We start from the raw sequence: 22811 nt of genomic DNA, 5'->3' as shown, positions 1-22811 counted from the left end.
CTTCCTTCTCTGAACCAGATTTCTGTCTCCTACAATTTTTACTTTAAATCCTGAAAACCTGTCAAATGTTGTAAGGCATTTAAAAGCTATTGTTATTCAGCTCAGGGGGGGGGAAAAAAAAAAAAAAAAAAAAAAGAAAAAATCCATTCCCTCTGCAACCCTTACACCTAGCTATGAAGTCATACTTTGATATTTGACTATATAGTGTTCTTGTTTTTTTGTTTTGTTTTGTTTTGCAGTTATGGCTTATTTCTTTGTGTTTATTTATTTATATATTTTTGGCAATGATTTGCATTCTTTGCCATAGATTTACTCCACGGTATTATCTCACTGAGTGGGTCTATTAAACTGTGAATCTCTAATTTCTATGTGTACCCTAAGATGGAATTCAGCTTGGTCATCATCTGCTGTCTGATGCCATCTGCACTCAATTATGTAACAGGAAACAGAGCGTGTGAAGATGAAGACTTAAGTCCATTCATCATTGCTACTTCATTTCACATTACTCAACTGCTAACACTCTCAGTCCTCCCAACAACACAGCCTGCCTCCCTGTCTGCATATCTAATCTGAAGCATATATTTCCTACTTTTCTCTCTATTGCAAAAAAGAAACACTATTTTCTTTGCATCTTTGACTTTGCTTTTCTGTCTAGCCTACCCCTTCTCTTGAGGACTATTTGTATACATGTATACCTACATCTAAAATTCAGCTACTTACTAGAATTGTCAAATGTCATTCAGGAAAAAAGTTCAACATTTTCCCTCCCATCAGAAACATTCTCAAATGATTCTTTGCAAGTGCCTCAGCTTGTTTATGTAGATCAGTATCTGAGGCTGACTCATCCCAGAGTGGTGTAAATTCGGATTACACTTAAATTCAACACCCAGAATTTGGCTTCTACAAAACAAGTCAATGGGTAAATACAGCTAACTGAAAAGGAGTAGTATGACTCCAACATGAGAGAGACAAGACGTTAATGCCAGGAAATGCCAGCCTTCTGCACAGCACTTCTATCACCATTTGGTTTTGACAGTGCCATGGTAAGAATTAAAGTCCTCTGAACCTCCTAAACTGACACATGTGGCCTGTAGTTAAAATCCTGCACCTTGTGCACTGTGAATTTCAGAGGCTCTCTAGAAATGTCTTCATATTGAGAGAGAAAAGAGGCAAGGAGCTGTCTTCATGGAGTTGATACTAGAGGAAGGCATGACAAAAGGGATGATGTTTTGATCAGAGACATGTCCTGTCTCTAAACTTACACAGAAGTTCTAAAGCGACAATGCCAGCCCCGAGAAGGAACAACTGCTGAACCTTATGAGCAGCTGCTATACCCAAATGTGTTTCCACAAATTCACTCGTGGCATCACGCCTATCAGGGAAGCTCTGGGGAGCTCCGCAAGTACAGTGCCCTCTCATAACCCTTGTCTAGTACACCAGTGTCGTTGAAAGCCTTCAAAATGATAGGGAGTTACATAAATGCCAAGTCTTCTTACATGTAACATAATCAAAGGTCATCTAAAGGAACATACTCTGCTGCTGAGGGACGAATAATCCTGAGGTTGGAATATGCTTTCTAATGTTTTAGTAAGACATGAAATTGTTACTGCTTGATGAAAGCATGTACCCATCTACGATTAGCATCAGGCACGTATCTCATCAAAATGTGGCATGTGGGTCTGAGGCAAAGTTATCATGATCAATGTCAACGCAGCACTTGTTTTACCATCAACAGACTTGCAAACTCCCCGTTAAGGTAAAGAGCAGGTATATCACAGTATCATTTGTCTGACTGAGCAAAACTGTTAGGTATACACCAGGAACCATTTCTCATCGTTTTTATAGTCTGATTGCTCATTTCTATACTGATGAGATTAAACAACTTTGGCACCAACAGCCATCGTTCAGTTGTACGTCTGCTTTACAACTCAATAACCTGTTCCATATGTATCTATATTCCCTACCAAAAGAGAATATGAAAACTGCTCCAGCAAGATAAGTTCTTTTAAGTCTTCCCTTTACCAGCCATCTCTATATTTCCATGCTACAACCTTTTTGTTATACATCTCCATTTATATCTTTGTCTGTGTTTATTGCTCACTCTAAATCCTTAAGAAGTACCACAAGAGAAGCTAAAATAAAATAACCTATATTAGTTTAATATCATATCTGCCAGTTCTACATTTTTGCACACTGTGCTTCTTCCAAAGGCAGGTATATAATTATAGGTACTTCGGTGCATAAAGTGGTACGGAGGTTTCTATGGTAATTATTCATTTTAATTGAAAATTGTGTAGGGAAAAAATTCGATTCATGTGTAGCATGCAATTTGCATTTGTTTCTAAAGAATCCGAACTTGCTCAGGGTGAGCTGTGAATTCATATTTTCCAGGAAGACAAATCTTAAAAATTCTGTCCAGAGGTGGGAAACTGGGGGGGGTCATGGTAAGACTCCTGACCCTTTTAAAAATTAAGACCACTTATCTACTTACGTGACTTGATTATCAATTTATACTTTTTTTTTTTTAATGTCAAGATTTTATGTTTTAAATGAAAGTGAAATGAAAGTAAAAATAAAATGGAAACACAATGCCCTTGAAATTACCAGTTAGAGGAAGCAGAAAAGAGAAGTACAAGAAAGAACAACAAAGAGACGGTATGCAGGGGGGAGGTCATCACTAAGACCAAATCCACAACATCAGACATTTGTATTTCAATGTATTTTAGCTTCTATGTGTTAAAATAATGATGAAGACAAAGTTAGTTCCAGCTTCAATACATTTTAGAGTGTAAAAATAAGATTGGAGGGAAGCTACTGTTTTACCTCATTTAGCTAATAAAATAAAGTTATAACGTATTTTCCTATGGCAGGCATGATACGCATGTGCTCTTTCAGGACTTCCACATTATTTTTTATCCAAAATACCGTATTTAAATCCTAATAAAGACACAATCTGTGAAACTGAAGGAGCCCACACAATCCTCTCTGCTAATGGACACTCATTTTCTTGTATTCCAGTACCCTGTTTAACCAAGCAAGAGGTCACTTTTTTTTTTTTTTTTTTTTTTGCTAAGGCTATCTCTAATACAACCTAATAATCACCATGAGAAGTAAACCAGGATTAGAAAAACAAACAAACAAACAAACAACTTAGTAGTACTTGCCCTGGCCTACTATCACTTTTTCTAAGATGTGGCCTACAAATACAGCAAAGGCAGAAGAAAAGGAAAACATTGCGTTTCTCCTCCCTACCACCCTCCTCACCCAATTCCATTCCTATCACCACAATGACAGGAGCACATTTTAGGTCTAAACTTAAAACAAATAGCAAATCACTCACCTACTTCAAGTGATGAGGACCTGGAAACAACCACTGAACTATGGTTTTATATGCATTATATTTGTAGTAAAGTTTTCCTGAAAGAAAACTCTACTACTCATCATTTACATTTTTTTTTATTATTTTAAGACTACATAGGCCAAGTGCCAAAAATGTCTCAAGTTCAATATAGTCCCTGACTCCCTCATAAATATTAAATTGCTGTGAGGGTGGATGGAGGTGTTCCTTTCCAACAAAACATCCTCCTAACTGGGCAAAATCTGTACTCAGAAACATGCAGGCATGACAGAATGGGAGGAGAAGGAAAAGAGTTAGTTAACAACATGTAGTTAACAATGTGCATTAGTGTAGTTGGCTCACTGCATTTCCATACTAAGCTAGAACATCTAAAAAAGAAAAAGAATGTGACAACTTCAAAAGTCAATCATAGCACCACAGTTCAAAAGAACACAAAATGACATGAATATGCTTTTTACAGTATATGTAATCCATTTTGAATAAAATGGTTACTAACAAAAAAAACCCTTGTTGAAAGGCACGGGACTTGGAAGCAGACCTTCCCTCCCTCTGACCAAATAAATTACTCTTTGAAGGCATACAGTAAGTTTTATTTTGGTCAGAAAATGTTTTTGCAAGACAGGGAAACCGATTTGCTTGAGAAAGAAGTAAACATGAAGGAGTCCCACCAAGAACAATCTAGTGGTGGAGAGCTTTTCACTGCATGGATAGTTTGCTCTATTTTTTGGCACCTGTTCTGCCATATACTGACAGCTGTAATCTCCCTCTTCTACTGCTGCAGTTAGGACCTTCTTTTGATGTTTACCGGACTTCCTTCTTTGCACAAGAATCTCTCATAATTATTAAAATATAGAGCAAAAGAAAAAAAAATCCTGATTTTTTAATGCTTCCAGATATAAAAGAATTCTACTGTCATTTCTGTGTGTGTCATTTTTATGAGCATATCTAGAGAAAATAACTTATTGAAAGGATGTAAAATTAAACGCATATCATTCTGATTTTGTTCAGAATGTGGTGATATCCACAGTTACTCATCTCTAATGGATAGCCTACTGGTGGAGCTACTCTGAGGTTCTGTTTCTATACAGAACTTAACCCGACACCATTGGGTTCCTACTCAACAGTTTTCATGAATTTTCAGTTTGAGAAACATAGCTATTAAATAGCAATTTTCATAGTGCTGAAGGGGAAAGTAAGATCTCAAGATTGGTTTTGGTTAACCCTGGGAGACAGGTTTGAGAAGACCCTGACTGAGGCACTGCTCTCAATAAATTAAAAGTAATGACTGGATCTAGTAGAAAGCTGCTTTTCATAGCCAAATTGTATGGCTGGCTGAAACAAGTAGGTAAGCAAAAAAGAATAAGGAAGCCTTTACAGTTCCATTTGCCATCATTCACTGACAAAAGTATCAAGATCAGACCCATAACTATTTCTCCCCATTTTGGCTCAATAAACCAAGTATCACTGTGTAAAGGAAATCTCTTATACATTAAGAATACATACATATTGACACAGGAAAAAAACAACAACAAACAAACAAACAAAAAAAAACTGCCAATGAATGTTCTAACTATTTTCAGAAATGGCAGAACATTTTCATTTTCCTTGTGGGACTTGGCTCACTCCCCTTGGTATACTCAAGCCTGGAAATGTCACACAGAAAGAATGTAAAGCTTTGTCAATGTAAGAAAGACTAAATACCTCTGATTGAAGGACCTAAACTTTTCCTTGATCATGTCAGACATTTTCCTGTCTAATAGATATACAGTAATCCCTCTACAAATGAATGACTTGAATCCTCAAGTATTCCTCAAGGTCCTGGGACAAGCTAGAAGTTCAATAAAGAGTGTGGTCCTTTAAATTTACATGCTTCAGCTCCTCATACATTCTGTGGGGAATATCAAGTACTTACTATGCTGCTTGCCATTCAAATTCTTCTGCTTTAATTCATTATATTAAAAAAAAAAAATACATCAACCATTCTTTGTAGAAGTAGAGATTTAGCTAAAGTATACAGAAAATTAAATTCACAACAAAAGGCCTACACAGTTCAAATCAATCTATTTGTAGTCCCCCCATCCTTCTCAACATCCTTTAAAATGTCACATAAAAAATATAGATTTTACAAGTATTGATGTGGTCTATCAACAGACAAGTTACCTCAGCTTTTAGTTTTGCAGACATTATTTACCAATCACTAATGATTACAGACAAAATAAAGGTGTCCATATAAGTAAAGGTTATAGGACTAGACTTATGGCACAAAAGTTTGCACCTTATAAACCACTCATCTTCAAGTCTACATTCAAAAGGTACTTATGATTTCAAAGAAATTGCAAATCAGATGATTACGCGCTACAGGAAATTAGATAAAAGAGAAAGGAACCACTTCAACTCTATAAAGAGATTCTATTCAGCTATTATATTAATAGCAAAAAAACACACATATTTTGATTGCAGCTTCTGCAGGTTTAAAATGACAGGTTTTAGACTCTACTTTCATTCAAGTGCATAGATCTATAAAGCATTATAAGTCCTGCAAGGTGCTGTAAAGTGTTGCAATCATTCAGCAAAGCGTTTGGACAGCACTTCTTTAATTTTAAGCAGAAGAGAAACTGCACTTTTTAAAATATGTCCCAGAATATGCATCATCTTTCAGAATAAATTCAAGCAGTAGAATTAAATTTTAAATGTTGTTGAACTTTTTTGCTACTGAAATCAACACCAAAACTTTTGCATTTTTGAAGCCAAATAATTTAATTCCTTGCAATTTCAGTTTTTAATTTCTTTATGGTATCTAATGCTGCCTTTAGGTTAACATTCTATTATATAAAATATGCTTCTTCATTTCAGATGAGGATGAAAATCTTGGAAATATACTGTACTGCAGTGATAATGCCCTTCTTTTTGTAAAGTATGGACACTGTCCTGTATTTTTTTTCCTAAATTAACCAGGATTAAAAAATCTGTGCATTGCATAGTTGGAAAAATCAGGGCACTAAAAACAAAAATTAATTTTGATTATCTGTTACAGTAAGAATTTCTACCATGGCAACTGCATACTGCACTAACAATCAAACAAGTTCCAGTACACCTGAAGCAAGTGATTTTATATATACATATACACAAACAGACAAAATAATAAAATCAAGTTACAGGATTTATGGACTACGTCTCCCCATGTCATCCATAAATGCTCTTCCAAGATATTTTGCAACAATGTTTTCTAAATCAGTTTGCACTAAGAATTTCATATATCATTATTTTCCCTTAATAATAACTTGCAATTTTACACAAAAGGAAGCACTTTAGTGAAATACACCCACCCATGAAAAAACAGATTATTTAACATTATATCGTAATTATGGCTTAAGGTTATATTCCTAGCAAATAGTTATACGTTAAAATACACTAAATGGAAATTGTTTCAAACAATTATTTCTTGGAAAGAATGCTGCAGAACCATGAGTTCAGGAAATAATTTACCTTTCTTGTCATCAAAGTACAGTGTCTGTTGAGCTGGATTTGACCACTGGAGGGAGGTGTTATCATTTTGATCGACCCTGCAGGTCAAATTTGCTGTTCCCCCTTCAACAACCGTGACATTCTGTGTAAGTGGAAACTGCCCTTGGCTACCTGAGGAGGGATGGGACGGGAGGGAAGGAGAAGGGAATAGAAAGAGAAAAAGAAAAAAAAAAAAAAAAGGATTAAAGTTGTAGAACCGAATTTATTGCAGCAACTTCCGACACGTGACAGTCAGAATTCAACATGAACTATTTCAATCAAAGAAATATAGTACAATAAATTGGGAAAGAAAAAAAAAAAAGATAAGTAATCTATTCTCTGTAGCAGAGAAACAGACAAATTAAGAAATAATGATATTACTTATATTTTTTTTTCTGTGAATGATACAAATTAGCTTCAAAGGAATATTCTGCAATCTTTGTTTTCTCAGACATACATAGAAACCCAGATGTCCATGATACTGCTCACACAGTACAGACATATATAGATGTCTCAGTACAGACAATATATTTTAAAGCTTCTAGAAAGCATTACTGAAAAATCTACATACACTTTTTAAACAGGGGGGACAGGGCAGCCTGGACTCCATGTTTTGTTTTATGCTTTTTGAAGAACAGTCAGGATGACATTTTTCCTGTCAGGTTTGGAATGTCACTGGAGAACAAACGTAGTGTGATTCTAATACAAGATACATCCTCTGCTGAGGGAATATAACCTGACTGCATATGAAAATAGAAGAGATGGCATAGTAGCTCTCTTTCGCATCTGTGAGTCTATCCCAGAGCATTATGAATCACATTAAGTGCTTGCTGAAAAGTCACTGGGAAGATTTCCAAATACCTCTACACAACACAGGAACACTATCATCCAGGTTCTTGAATCACAAGCGTTTTCAATGGCATAGTTAGACTGAAGTGTTGCTTTGTGTATTGTGAAAATAGCACACCTTGTCAAACAGTAGAACACATTCTGACAAGAATATCACAAGGGAGCAGAGTAAAAACATGGAATGTCTTTTTTTTTTTTTTTTTTTTAACATGGGTGGGGAAAGAAAAGGTCCTCAATAATAAGCAAGAAACATCATTACCTGGAGATATACTTAATTTATTCAAGGATACAATGTAAAAGACAATACAATAGGCTAAATCAAATATATGATTCTTTCTTCTCCTCCTTTTATACAGGTCCTATTAACACAAGAAGTGCTCAAGGTTAGGTAGGGCTGCTAGCATAAGAAGTATTATGCCAAGATTGACACTCAAGTGGGATGCATCAGGACTGAAAAATCTCTCTACAGTCCTACAGGAGCAAACATAGACATAAGTACTTTGAGGAAACTTTTTTTTTTTTTTAGGAATTCTTTTCAATAGCCACTAATTACACCAAAAGGAAATCACAAATCTGGCATAAAACCCTAACAGAAACATCCCGTTTTACTGGCTCTCACCAGAGTTGTTCCCAGCTACGTGGAAGCAGAGGTATGACCTTCTGTGTAGAAGGCACAATATAAAAAAGTTAAAAGATAAAGTCTATTATCTAGTATACAGGTTTTCAGATGACCAGAGTAAGGAATTACTAAATAAGGGATCGGTAACTAAACTTCTATTTGACCTGTTATTGCCAAAAAATTTAATTCTAGCCAGGTTTCGATAGCTATCCATTTCCCTATGTAAAATAATTTTCATGGACTTAGGCCTGGTATATGACTATCTACATCACATAAACAATTGGCATTTAGGTAACCTGACACTCTTCATAAGCACCCTATTAAAAAACAAACAAACAAACAAAAAATTATTCTACTGCCTAAATGTTTATAACCTGAACAAAATCTTAAATTCTCAGCAGTGCTAAGGAAAGGTCATCTCAATATAGAAATAGAAGATTCTTTGGTAATTTCAAAGAAAAACACTTCCATGTATTGGTTTAAAAAAAAAAAAAAAAGAAAAAAAAAAAGATTCCCTTCAAAACGCCAAATCTGAATAACTGGTACTGGAAAATAAAATCTAGATTGTATCTTTTTTGTATAAATATCAACTTCCTGTAGATATCTAAAGATCAAAATTTACTATGTCCTAATGTTTACTATAGGATGGTATTTACTATTAACTGGATAACAAATATAGTAAATAAAAACTATGGAATACTGCAAATGCCGTGGTGAATTTAAATGCTGCAAATAATAAATGCCAAAATACTTGTGACATCCTCTGTATCTGACACTTCATTAATCAAACCCTGCTTCTTGAAAACCACACATTGAGAAATGCTTGATGAGTTAGAAAATCATAAACAAGGTTGGGAAAAAAAATAAAACAGAAAAGATTTGTCATTTTCTTCCATTTCTCCTCTTTCAACTCCAATGTGTCAAGGAACCTCAAGATATTGCATAAATTGCTTATTGCTTAAATTAGAATTTTAAAAATCCAGAAAAAATGCATACAACCTGTTATTACTTCCACTAAATTACAGGCATTTTACCAAAGAAATAACCTTCTAAAGTATGTGCTATGGATAAGAGGCTATGGGGGCTAAGATATTTTTTGCATATAAGAAGCATTAGACTAAGCCTAGTGCCAGAGAATAGCGCAGTGAAATCTGTGATTTACATTATCTTCCATTCCTATTCTCCAATAAAAAAATATTGTAATGATTTAGGGCCTTATTAACGTGATTTAGGAAATCTTCCCAGGATTACCCTAAATTCCTTTTTTGATATTATAATTCTTATTATGAAGGTCTCAGTGTATACGCAATCTCCCACTTGCTAATTAGGGTAATGGCGCAGACATGTTGATCAGAACAGTGGTTAGTAGGTAAACTATGCTGATCAACCACTTAAATGGTAACTGTGGGTACCTAGGTCTGAAAGAGGTCAAGAAAACTTTCTTTCTTCTTACCACTATATTGAGTGCTGATATTTTGGAAGTGAGAATTAATCTAGCATATAGAAGTCATGCCAAAGAATTTCTCCTATCCCTTATCAATACAGAAGCTACATGGATCTGGAGAAGATGCACATGGCTTCATAGGAAGCCTGCAGTGGAGAAAGAGATGCAGAGAAAACGAGCCACTAGATCTGGAAATTAGCCCAAGTGGAAGAAACGAAGTCTGTGTAGAACAGGGAAAAATAGAAAAGGCAAGAACAAAAGAACAGATACTGCACACCTCTTATTAAGACCAAAATTATTAGTAAGTGATGCGAAAACTAAGACAAAAAAAACTTTTACACGATGACTTTTTTGCTTGTATCAGCACCTCACTTGGGTTATTGCAGTAGGACCTTTGGGGCTAGAGAAAAAGCTTATAAAAGCCTATAAGCAGGTACATAAACATTCTAGAAAGCATCAGCATTGGGCCATTTAACACAACATTAAAAGTGTCAGAGAAGTGCTTTTATGCCACTGAGGCTCTGGTCCTGGGGGGACTGATAATAGTTTGTGGGAGAGGCCTTATTTCTGTTAAATAGGTAAGTAGCACATGGCCACAAAGCATGCAAGAGGAGCTGCCAGTCTGTGCAAGTTACTCAGTGTGATGAAAAAAAAAAAAAAAAAAAAAGCACAGTCCTCTGCCATCAGTGAAGCAGACGAGGTATTCTCAGCCAGCTCTAGGTACCACCATTCGGCTGCGGGGGCAGCATGCTTCCACAGCAGCACACCAGCCCATGGCTGGAGGCCACGAATTAGAATCAGAACATCATACCCCAAGGGACTTGTTTTGGAAATCACCATCTTGCATAGGATAACTTGTTACCACTGCAAAAAAAGCACTCATAACTCCCAGCATTGAGTATGCTGGTTCTGATCCATGTGAACCATCCCATTAAATCAAGAATGCTTGGTGATGAGCATTCAAGAATAAGGCAGGCCTTGCCAGATTGAGGGTACCGTATTCAGATTCAACAGGACTGATGTGTTAAAAGAAACACGGCTTTCATCATCATTTCAAGATCTTGAACTTACCACTGTGGTTCTCCAGTACAGATGCTTCTTAATTTAGTCATTAAACTTTCTTAACTTCTTCCCTAAGTCTGGGAGCTGAGGTTGAACAAGACAACGTCCTTTAGCAAAAACATTCCACCTTTAAGAAGTCTAGCACTGGAAATCTCAGGGGCACTGTTGGTAACATATTTCAGTGAGTAACAATCATTACAGTTTAAATGAGAAAACAGTATTTTTCCACTAGTCTGAATTTGTCTCGCTGCAGCACCTAGCATCCACGGGCTCTTGTTACATCTTCTTCCCTGCTCTGAAGAGCCCTCTATTATCAAATTTCTCTTTCTTTCGTCGGTACTTAGAGACTGTGATCATATCATCCATTAACCTACTCTTTGATAAGCTAAATAAATTGAGCTCCTAAGTCTTGCTCTAGAAATTGCATTTTTCTAATCCTTTAATTAGTCCGTGGTTCTTCTCTGTGCCCTCTTCAATTTTTCATCGTTTTTCTGAAGTGTGGATCCCAGACCTGGAGACCCCAGTGCGGCATTCACAGAAGCAACAAATACAAAGGTGACACCACTTCTGTACCAGCACTTCATGGGCTTGTTTGTGTACCTACATGAGTCCCCTTGGCCCCGGTGTCAGCCCAGGACTCACGTTTGAGTGTCTTTCTCCCTCGACGCTGGATTTTTTTTTGTTTTTCCTCAGACACTGCTCCCCATTCTGTTTCTACCACCTCCTTCCATAGTTCTTAGATGTAAATCCTTATGCTTCACCACGCTGAAACGTGCATCTCTGAGCCCAGTGACCTGTGCTCTTCATTATTTCGTATATCCACAGTTGTTGTGGCATTGGCAAACTTTACTGGCAAAAATTTTGTTTCCCAGGGTGTTTCTAAAAAACAGACTTGAAAAACTTCTATGTAGTACAGTGCCAGCTGCTTTTCCCTGTGAGGCAAATGCACAGAAATGTGACTGTTCAATGGAGAGTTCCTATTTATTGTTACATTTTCATCATGTATATATATATTTTTTTTTCCAAACAGTTCTACTCTGCTTAATGCTTACGAGGTTGGTTTTGAATGAGTTTTGGTTAGTAATCAAGATGTCATGCTATTTCAAGTCAAATGTCGTACAGCAGTCAAAACATTTTAAAGATTATTATGGTTACCTTTTTCCAGACATAACTGTAATTTATGAAATCATGTAAGTATTAAATTTGTCCAATATTGATAAATATATTCAAAAGCATATTGAAAATAATTCTTTTTTTTTTTTTTTTTTATTGAAGCTTTGTTTTAAAACAGAACATGATAGAAGTTTCTGTTAAGGTGGAAAATCTAGCTGCAAACTAATGTTCATGTTTCCTTTAACGCTGATGATGGCAGTGAGACAAATCCCATGAAACTAACTGAAATCTGAGATTTCAAAACCTGATTTACATTCCTAAATCTACTATTGACATGACCTCAGGCAACCCATTTTAACTATGCCTTGCCAACCAGTCTACATTAAAAAAAAAAAAAAAAAAAATGATGCTTACTCAACTTGCAAAGATTTCAATTAAAAAGGGAACAGTTTTTTTTTTTTTTTTTTTTTTTTAATATGTATATTTCCACTGTCTCATCTGATTTCATCTCATACTGTTGCTAATACGGGAAAGAGAAATCTGCTTACACATAACAGTTTTTTTAAAAAGAAATTAACTTTACAATGCTTCCATTTTAATGTACAGATGAAAATTTGTAGCACTTTGTTCCATGTATTGTTGAAAACTCACATAACTTCTGTTTTGTACTTACATACTGCTAAATAAAACTTCTATAATCGTCCTTATTCTATGAATGATTTGAGATTGTTTCAACTCCCCCCATCAAAACGTAACTCCTTTCTATGGGGAGAAGCCCCTGGAAAATATGAAAGACAATTTTAAAAACAAATATCTTTATTTCTGGATTAACTAATTTATTTAAAATATTTGATGTGCAAATTCTGGGCAGGGCCAAAAAGTAAAAAAAAAAAAAAAAAAAAAAAAAAAGGACAGAGTGGATTCCCAAGAATTTTAAGAGAAATTCCAACTTTCAGGTATGAATCCAAATCTGTCTATATGTCTTGAACTTCTAAGTTGGACTTGCTGATGTCACAAATATAAATTTTTGCATTATGTTTACTTTATCTTGTTGAAAAAACAAAAGTGATGATAGCAGTAAGAAAACCATATTCATATTTATAGCAAAAAAATACTGAACTAAAATATTCTTTACTCCAGCAAAACCCCTGCATGTTCATACACATGAGAAGAAAGGAATAAAGAACGCAGCATATGACTTAATAATAATTAATTACACGGTAAATTTCAACTTCCAGTGGAAAACCTCTAAGCACTTCCCACACTACTCATCAGTGCATTAGGCACTTCCCAGATACAGTGACTTTCGGTCTGCATTGTGCTAGCTGAACAAACCATGAGTTTTCACTTGCCTCTTGCCAGATGGCCCCTCCATTCCCAGAACAACCTGGCAGCCCTTCTCTTCCTTGAGCACACACAGTCGGGATGCTTTGCTCCACCCTAGGAATCAGCACCACCACATCATGCAATGGCAACAGTCATTCCTTATTTCAGGTTAAAGGTATGGAAAAGATGTTGGTACTTGGTACTTGTACTAGGGGTAGGTACTGAGACTTGCTTTGCGAGATGCACACAAAAAAAAACTTATAATCATATGGGATTACAAGATGATAATGGCACACCAGGCTGGCAAAGGCCAGGGGTCTCTTGCAAGTAGGCACCCATGGGTGCCCCAGGGTTTTGCTGCCTGCCAGATTTTAGCAGATGTAGAAGAAATCACGAGGCTGATCAGTGCCAGGAATACGGGAGTTATCCCCGTTTAGCTGAAGAAATGGAAGGTGGGAGTCGTGTGTAAACTCGGGTAAGATAAGATGGAGCAGGGTAGGCTTGAGTGAACACCATCTTTCACGTAACTTTTATTTTGGACCAATCAGAAATCCCTCTTCAAATGCTACATACTGAGTATTAACGGGGCATTATCTTTATAAACATCTAGAAAATACAGAACATGTAAATTATACATACATTTCTGAACACAGCTTTTCAGATAAGTTCAATGCATTTTAGTTTTTGCTTTATCATTAACTAAGTTGACTGAAGTAATGGAATTACTGCAAAAGAGACACCTAGATATCACTGTCACCATGCTGTATTCCAGTCTCTCTTCTCGTAATAGGAAACTTTGTTAGCAAAATTATTGTGCCTAGATGGAGCTGTAGTTAAGTACGTTCTACCGCAGGTTACTTTTGTAGTGCTGTGTGGAGGACCAATACTGCTTTCTAGTAGAATTGACAGGTTTGTATCTCATTAGCCACAAGCTGTTTCCAGTCAAGAAAGTTTTTTTTTTTTTTTTTCTTCTATCCCAAAATCATGGCTTAACTGCTTTTACAGATTTTAAAACTGATTTTATCTCAGTATGTGACAAGACCATGGGTGGCAGAATAATTACCATTATTTGGTCCAGTTTGGAAACATTTGTCTTGTGAGTTCATCCCACGCTTATTTGTTTATGTTCTGGGGTGGTTTTTTTTTTTTTTGTACATTTTGCAATTAAAATGAAAGCTCTTTAAAGAGTTCAACACTTCAGTTTGATGGTTAGGTTATATACTCTAATCAATTTACCAGGCTAATTATAAATGTGATTTGGTGGCTATAAACACCGAGAGAACAGATTTCTCTCTTTAATTCTGTTTCTGCAGAGGTCTGTTTTTGTAAGAAACAATTATGTTATAAATTATGAGCTTCACAGTATCAGTAGAGCACGCTTTGCCTACTCCTTTCGCTATTTGTCAGAAGGCCCTAAAAAGAAACGTGTGTGGAAAGAGAGGAGGGAGAGGACAAGAGGTGACAGCAGTGAGTTAGCAACCTTCTGGCCCGTTGACTTCAGCTCCTCCTGCAAACCTAGCTGCCCATTGGCTCAGTGAGGCAAATCAAGTTTATCAGCACATGTGAGGGAAAAAATAAAGTTTGTAGTTCTATTCATTTTCACTCAGGCAGCCTATAGCAGAGATTAAGTAAGAAAAACATTCATCTTTGTCTTTGACTAGGTCAAAAGGCTTTTCCTAATTTGTTGTCTTAAGTAGTGCTAATTTAGTCCCACATCTGGATTGCTTGTTTATTTTAGAGTTGATCCCCAGAAAGAGTGTCCTGTAAATTGCTTGCTCACTGAAGAAACAGTGTTTAAAACGAGAAACAAAACAAAGAGGAGGAAAAAAGTGTGCGCTCTGGTAACTATGACATGCTCCAGTAACAAAACCACTTGCAGAGAAAATTAGAGTTAATGAGAACACTGCAGAAACTTACTATGCAATGAGAGGTTTAGGAAAGAGAGAAGAAACAATTCAGAAAAAAAAAAAAAAAGTTACCCCCAAACTGTGCATTCGAGGTTGTTCAGCTTTCTCAAATGTTTAAGCAATTACTAAAATATTCCAGAGGACAAGAGCACACTGGGATAGCCACTGATTTCAGACTACAGAAGTTATGTTACACAGCGATAAACAAGGAGGAAGCCTTTGTTACTTCTTGCACTCCCGATGTTTCAGGTATATGTTTCTACAACATATTCTACAACAGCAGCTAACTCGAGATATAATTGATTCCGTTTCCATTACAGTGAAACAGATTGCAGATATAAATGTGAGAAAATTACATATTTAAGTACAATTATTCCATAAAGATAAACAGGAAAAAGTAAGAGAGAGAGACAGTGAAACAAAAAGCATATACACAGACAGTGCTGTTTCCTAGGAACCTTGCATAAACATCTAGTATTTTTAACTCTCCTCAGATTATTGCCATGGCATTCTTTGCTTATGGAGAAGAATAACTAGTGTTTTTTATTTTTTGAAAAGGGAAAAAGGCATTTCCCTCCACCACTCCAAATTACTGATGGAAGTTACAAACCCCAAAATAATTAAAGTGAACTTCATCTTCCCATGACTGTGACAGCACACTGCTGAAACTTCTGCTTCTCATAAGTGCAAATGCGGCTTAAAGCTTCGTGTTGTTTTCTGCTTTGAAGAGCTATGCACAACTCTTTGTGCCTCTGCAAACTGTAAAGCCCTTCTTCTCTAAAAGCAGGTAGGTACCCAGTTGTAACAGAAAGAATAAGGAACTAGGTACTTCATTTCTTTGAGGATCTGGGCCACGGTGTCTTCACATTTCAGTTCTGAACGTGTAAAATGAGAATAATGGCACTTTCTTACTTCACATAAATGTTCCATGAAGAAAATGTACAAACAAAAATTATGCAGAACCCAGATAATAGGGTGATGGAAGAAACACAGGTAGCTACGATGGCGACAAATATACCTACACATTCAACCCTACCAAATCTACCACTAGGTACAAATTCAGAACATACTGTGTACTTTCCTCTCCCCAAGGCCAGGAATTTCATCATACTGACTCCCAGTTAACACACCAAAACGGTACAGAAGTCTGTCTAGGACCTTTGTTGGTATCAAGCATTATCAACTTCACACCCATTATTCACACAGTCACTCAGACTTGGTACCCAAATACCTCCTGTTACAATTATAACTCATCTGTTCAATCTTCTCCTCTGAGTAACAAACGAAATGAACTTCTGGACACACCATTTTAAAAGAAAAATAATGAGCTGTAAAGACGCGACCTGTCATAATTTTAAGGACCGACCAACAACCACTCTGTACAGGGTTCTTGGGGTGCCTTCCTCTCACACAAGCAATCAGATAGCACAGCCAAGGACTTTGCCTTTGAATGAACGTGTTCTACTGCCTACAGACAGGTTCAGCACACAGGTACGCCTTTTACTGACAGAACTGGAGCCAGGGCTCAGTGTTTTTCAGAAACAGAAGAATATTTAAGGGGCTTTATGGACAAGGTGAAATCCATATTTGGAAATGTAAAGCATGCCAGCATAAGCAAAGTAAGATCATAAGCTAATTATGCCATTTCTGCAATGAGTAATGGAACTAACAGATTAGAAATTTAACATAAAATGTATTTTCAATAGGAATATATACGAAATTCAAGCAATATTAGTCCAACTCAAAAAAGCAGCTTCTGCAGAGAATGGAGGAAAGCTTCTATCAGTTTAGGCTTTCCCCCCCAAAAAAAACCATCATACAGGCAAAACAGTGGCCAAGTACTCTATACAACTCATCTTTGCTATGTCACAGTTTCACATTTCAGTTTTGTATTTTCAGCCTCAAGAGTGAGTTAATACAATCAGTTCTCAAGAGTGCTAGATCAATACCATGATTTGGGGTCCTTCGTTAAAAACTGACTACCATACTGCGACATACCATCTGGAGACAGTACTCTGCCTAAACGCTGTGTTCTGTCTTCTGATTAATTGCTTACCTGTAATAAGTAGTTAAAAGGATAAAACTCTTTGCTTTGGATACTCTTGCACAGTGGAAAGTCTCCGCAGAAGAAAAGCCAGGCAAAAGGAGTAAGCAGCAATTTAAAGCAAAAGGTCCAATTCGGTTACGTGCCTATTTTTTCTTACACAAGGTGGTAAAGGCCTTTATACAAGATTCTTATTTTAAAATGCTCCTGTCACAATGTTGCTCAAAGAATAAGCTCTGAGAGGGGGAAGGAGGGAGGGAGCAATCAATCCCATTTTAGAGTGACTGGTTACATTTTATCTGGCCAGCAATGGCACGTATGCAGTGATAATCATGAAAAGATTTGCATAAACTGGGAATGTTCATTTACGTATTTTTATGAAATACAATGTTCAGGTAACATCAGTCTTTTGGATATTACCTTACCAGAATGATAGAGCAGTTTATTCTGCACTGTGCCAGTGACTTGATTAATAGCCAGGTGGCAGAACTGTTGTGAACAGCCTCCATTTTTGGCACACAGGAGCCTCACACCACCATACAGGACCTCACACCACCCTCCACATACTGGAGGCAGCAGTCAGCTCACTGGAAAGCCGGAACGGCTACTCAGGTTCAGAGTAAAGTCTCCAAGTGGCATAATTTGGGGGGAAAAAAAAAAAAAAAACTATATGTGGGAGGAAAACAATCTGAATAGTTTACCCAAAGGACTACAGAAGAAAGAGAACTTAACGTTGCTGATTTTCCTAAGGTGACTGTAGCAAAACCAGGGCTGCCCACACCCAGCATCCCATCAGTGAGCTGGCAATTCTGAAGAGTGTAAGCCGAAAAAGTTTTCTGACACCAACGTTATTTTGATATGCAACAGGACAATAGGAAAACTATCTGAGCCTAAACATCATGGGAAGACATATACCAGTAATGTAAAAAAAAAAAAAGTAAAACATTCAGCTACACATACTATCTGACTTTACATTGGAAGTTCTCTAGATATCAAACAACAGCCACGCAAATGTTTTATAATTATAAAATACTGTAAATTAAAACATCCTGACAGTGTAATTTGCATCCAATGTGTTAATGAATGATCCATTAGCAAGTAGAACTTACAAAACTTCTTATAAACTTCAGAACTTACAAAAGTTCTAAGACTGACTGCAATGAAATGCAGTGTAAAGCACAGCATTTTCACACATTTTCCATCCAGTCTCCATGTGATAACTCATTGCAAGCCACAGATGTTTGTCACTTTCTTCAAATGACTCAGTAGTTGACCCTCTTGAAGCCCACTGCACTTACACAAGTGCAAAACAAAGAAAGAAACAAATCAAAATAAATACAACTGTGCTGATGCACTCCAGCCTGGCACAGCACGGTTCCAGTTTTGGGAAATAGTCACAAGGCCTGAACGAGCATTTAGTGTGAGATATTTTCTTCTTAGTTCCTCAAAATTCCCAGAAATTGCAGATAAACATCCAAAGGCTTACATGGTTACCAGAACATAATTCAAAACCTATCTATTCTTTAAAAGGCATGATTATAACTTTTTTTTTTAAAACTTAAAAAAAAAAAAAAGAAAAAAAAGAAAAAAGAAAAAAGAAAGCAGGAATTACTTAAGATGAGAGAAATGTGGGTCTATAAATATATTTTCATAGTCTAACAACAAACCTTTCCATATCTAGAAAGGAAATACTTGGAAAAAAAAGTGTCCTGAAGCAATGCGCAACATTTATGGCAATACACCGACCATCCCTTTTCAAGCACGTGGAATCCAGAATCGGTTTCACAGGTAAGTAAGGGGGTGAGAAAGAAAGAAATTACCAACCGTGATTCTACATAAATTATAAATGGGGTATCTGATCTTTCTCAAGGAAGGAATTACCAGAAAGAGGAAAAAGACACACAACTTTTTAAGAATGTCAAAAAAAAAAAAAATTATAGTCTCAAAAAAGCCCCTTCTCTATCCAGAATGCCATTTGAAAGGTTGATAATCAAGACCAGCAGATGTCTATCTCTCCCCTTGCAACAAAAGTAGGCAAACAGCTAAGAAATGAGAAAACTACAGCCATAGTCAGATATGCTCACAAGAACAAGACAAAATCACTCACTTAATCCTAGATTGAGATTATCAACCCAAAACAGCATTCTGAAAAACAGCTATTTGGACACTCCAGGATTAGTGTGAAGATTCAGCCTATTTAGGATACTGCAGGTGGTGGAGATTCCCCATCACCACCCTTACCTCCACCCCTTTATTTTATCTATTTTTATACGAAGGGAACTTTCTATACAAAGCTTCAGTATGGAACGCATGTCGAATAACAGCTAATGCACTGAAGTAGCAAATGAATCATTTGCATAAGCTTGTTAAATCAGATCTATGGGTTTTCTGTTTAATCCTACATGTTTCATCTTTTCTGTGAATTGAGAATTTATGTAAGTTATTACGTGTTAATAGCTGCCACTGCCTGGTCAAATTGTCTACTGGACATTTGCAACTGTTGCCAGATTTTAGAGGCTGAACTCACATTATTCAAGCTTCCTTACACCTTGGAGTGCTTAACGTCATTTCAGGTGAGTGTCTGTCCACAGGCAGCGTGTATTAGCCTTTCATTCAAGTCAGATATTCAGCTGATCTGTTTGCAGAACCTGTGCTGACCTCACAGATACTTCAGTAGCCTAATCATAGCTTCTCCCACAGCTCTACCCTGTTAAAATCTTGGCTTGAAATACTCTGAGTATACATTAAATCTTCTAATCTTAATATTGGGTGAAGATATTTTTGTTGGATAAAGTAATGCTTAAGGAAGACTGAAATTACTAGGAATTCAGAAATAATTCAGGACATTGCTTTGGCTAAAGGAAAAGTAGAGATAGATTGAAACATCAGAAATAACAAGTGGTCCCAAATTGTAAAAAGCATTTTTCTTCAGAAAAGTCAAAATACTTTACTGTTAAGTTTTCTAAATTAAACATTCCAGTGAAAGAGAATTACGCAACAACAACAAATAAAAAATAAACAAGCAAGCAAGCAAGCAAACAAACAAAAAACACTGAAATCAGGAGATCTAATTCAACTTTTTCCTCATTTTGCCACAACCCCTTTAATCATTTCCTTGCTCCCATCTATGAAACATTTCAAATCTGGAAAAAATGGTCTTCAACTATTGAGTCACCAAACAGAAAAAGAAGTATTCTTGCATCTCCCCAGAAACAGTTTTCCTTCTCTCTCCATCTTTAAAACCCTGGAGTTTGAAGTCCAACATTCAGGTAGCCCATTCAGCAAGGACATTTTCGTCCAGCTGCCTATCTACTTTCTGTAGCTGTTTCAGATCAGTCTTTCCACCTGAGCAGAACATAGTCAAGGTTTAAAACCCTGCCACTTTCAGCTTTGTCTTACCACCGCCTGAAATTTCATCTAGGAAATGACTAAAATACAGCAGAAGATGCAGGTATACAAGTTAGCTCCAAATAGTGCTGTACTTTGAATGTGTTTGTAACCTCAGAGAGTATTCAGGAATCCCTGAACACAAAGATACAGATCTCCCAAAACGTAGTATCTCCAAATTGCTCAGTCTTATTTGTATGTGCCCCTGAAAAAGCTCACTTAGCACTTCAAACCCTTTGTGTTGAAACAGCAGCTGGAATTTTTCACTGAATAAAACAGCCAAGAAAAGTGAAAATGAAGAGTTCTAGGTTTGCCTTACTACATGTCCACACAGTAATTTTTATTCTTGTTAAAATATAGAAGCAACACATATCAGATGTGTTTGCAGATATACACACAAAGAAACAGGAGGGAGGAGCAAAGAACAGTGATAGAGACATCAATAAAAAACAACTCTTTTTTTTTTCCCCTGTGAACTTACCTCCTTTCTACTTCAGACTGTACATTTGAATTGCAATTGAACAGTGTATTTAAAACAAACTTACTGCCTTTAAAAAAAAAAGTCTGAACAAAAGTACCTATCGTTGCATTAGTACATCAAATAAATCCTTGCTACCCTGACTTCAATTTTCACTGATTCATTCAGTTTGCTTCAGATTACACGTAATCCTCAAATACAAATACAGAAAAAGCAAAGGTAGAAAAATCAGATTTTGATCAGAGATGCTAAATGCAATGTTATGCTTACCTGTTGTCATCACCAGAACACTCTGGTCATAACACATCTCAGTAAAATATTCTAGTAAATAGGGATTGACACCAATTTAGATACTTAAGTTGTGTCAACATAACACAACGTGGACAAATTAAACTTTCAAATAGAATGCCTTTAATAACATGCATATTTTCTATAAAATGTATTGGGGTGGGGAATAAAAGGCAGTACTATCTTAAAAGCAGGGAAGTATGTGGTTTTGATCTGAACAGGTGCTCCCTTAATGACTTTCTGTTGATCAATACATACAAGCATCACAGCCAACCGGGAACATTCCCTGAAAAAGCAGCTCTGATTCTCACAGAACAAAAGCCTGAATGATTACTACAAGGTTTTCCTCTTGCGATTCCCTGTACATTCAGGGAGTTTTCATTACTGGTGATTTCACCCATCACGTCAATATTTACCTTCTTTCCTGTTTGACCCTCTAGCAGAGACTAGATCTCTGAAATACAGCTCTGCTAAAGCCAATGAAACAATTGTTTCAAAACTTAGTACTTCATTTTCTTTCCTCTTTCAGTTTATAAAATAAAATAACACCAAAAATTCCATCCTGAGAGTTCCTGTTGTATACAGTTCTAGTAACCCTTTTGAGGGTGGCACCATACTATGAACTACACAATTACATAGGACTACATTTGAAGGTGCCAGAAGCCAGGCTAGGTCACTTGAATTAAGGAGATGAAAGGCAATTTACACCTAGTGTATACGGGACATATATATTCCTTTGTCCTCCACGCTTGTTGCTTCAACACTTGCTCTTTTTCTGTTCCATATCAGCCACAGTGAGTGGCTGATTCCCTTCCAACACCACTAGTTGTGTTTCAGAAAGATGGAAAAGGCTTCTTGTGGTACAAGGTGCTGAGTGAAGGGGATCTTTTCTGAAGAGACTGAGGCTTTTGTCAAATTTCATCTGGGAACCCAGGGGATTTGCTTCTAGTAGAAGATACTGGAAGATCAGGATTTCATCCTGCTACTCTTTCCCGTACCTGGTCCCTAACAAGACTTGTATGCTGATCAGTTGTAGATGTGACTCTAATTCTGCACAATTTAGATATCATTTTATATAAAACTACACAAGACTTTGGTGTACTTTGAAATAAATCACTTACTCTACTGACTTTCTTATTTCTTCCCTATGGTCTATGAAATATCTATTGATATGGCAGCACTGATCTGTAGCAATTCTCCCCGCTGACTTCAGCCAGCAAGCTGCTCATGAATCTAGCAGATGTTTCAGTTGTCTAGGCCAATGGAAACCTTATGGACCCTTTTTTCTTCATCTCCTCCCAGGAGCAAATGTTAGTACAGCAGATATCTGGATGTGAGCCATGTAGCAACAGAGAAAGGAAAAAGCTGCTGTGGCTTTGCTAAGCACGGTGCTGTATACTGATGGTAATTTTTTTTTTCTGGTATTCTTTAA

General features: G+C 36.6%; 1 protein-coding gene across 6 annotated transcripts in view; it reads right to left on the bottom strand.

Annotated features, from left to right (window-relative positions):
* CADM2 (cell adhesion molecule 2) overlaps positions 1–22811 on the bottom strand; it is a 667772-nt gene that overhangs the window by 189029 nt on the left and 455932 nt on the right. For all 6 annotated transcript variants that reach the window (XM_040566634.1, XM_040566596.1, XM_040566603.1 and 3 more), the window contains one exon: positions 6845–6994. In XM_040566634.1, coding sequence (XP_040422568.1) covers positions 6845–6994 — 150 coding nt within the window. The remainder of the gene's footprint in view (positions 1–6844; positions 6995–22811) is intronic.

The sequence above is a fragment of the Cygnus olor genome, chromosome 1 (genome assembly GCF_009769625.2).
Source record: "Cygnus olor isolate bCygOlo1 chromosome 1, bCygOlo1.pri.v2, whole genome shotgun sequence".
Classification (NCBI taxonomy): domain Eukaryota; kingdom Metazoa; phylum Chordata; class Aves; order Anseriformes; family Anatidae; genus Cygnus; species Cygnus olor.
This window is presented reverse-complemented; position numbering and strand designations above follow the sequence as displayed.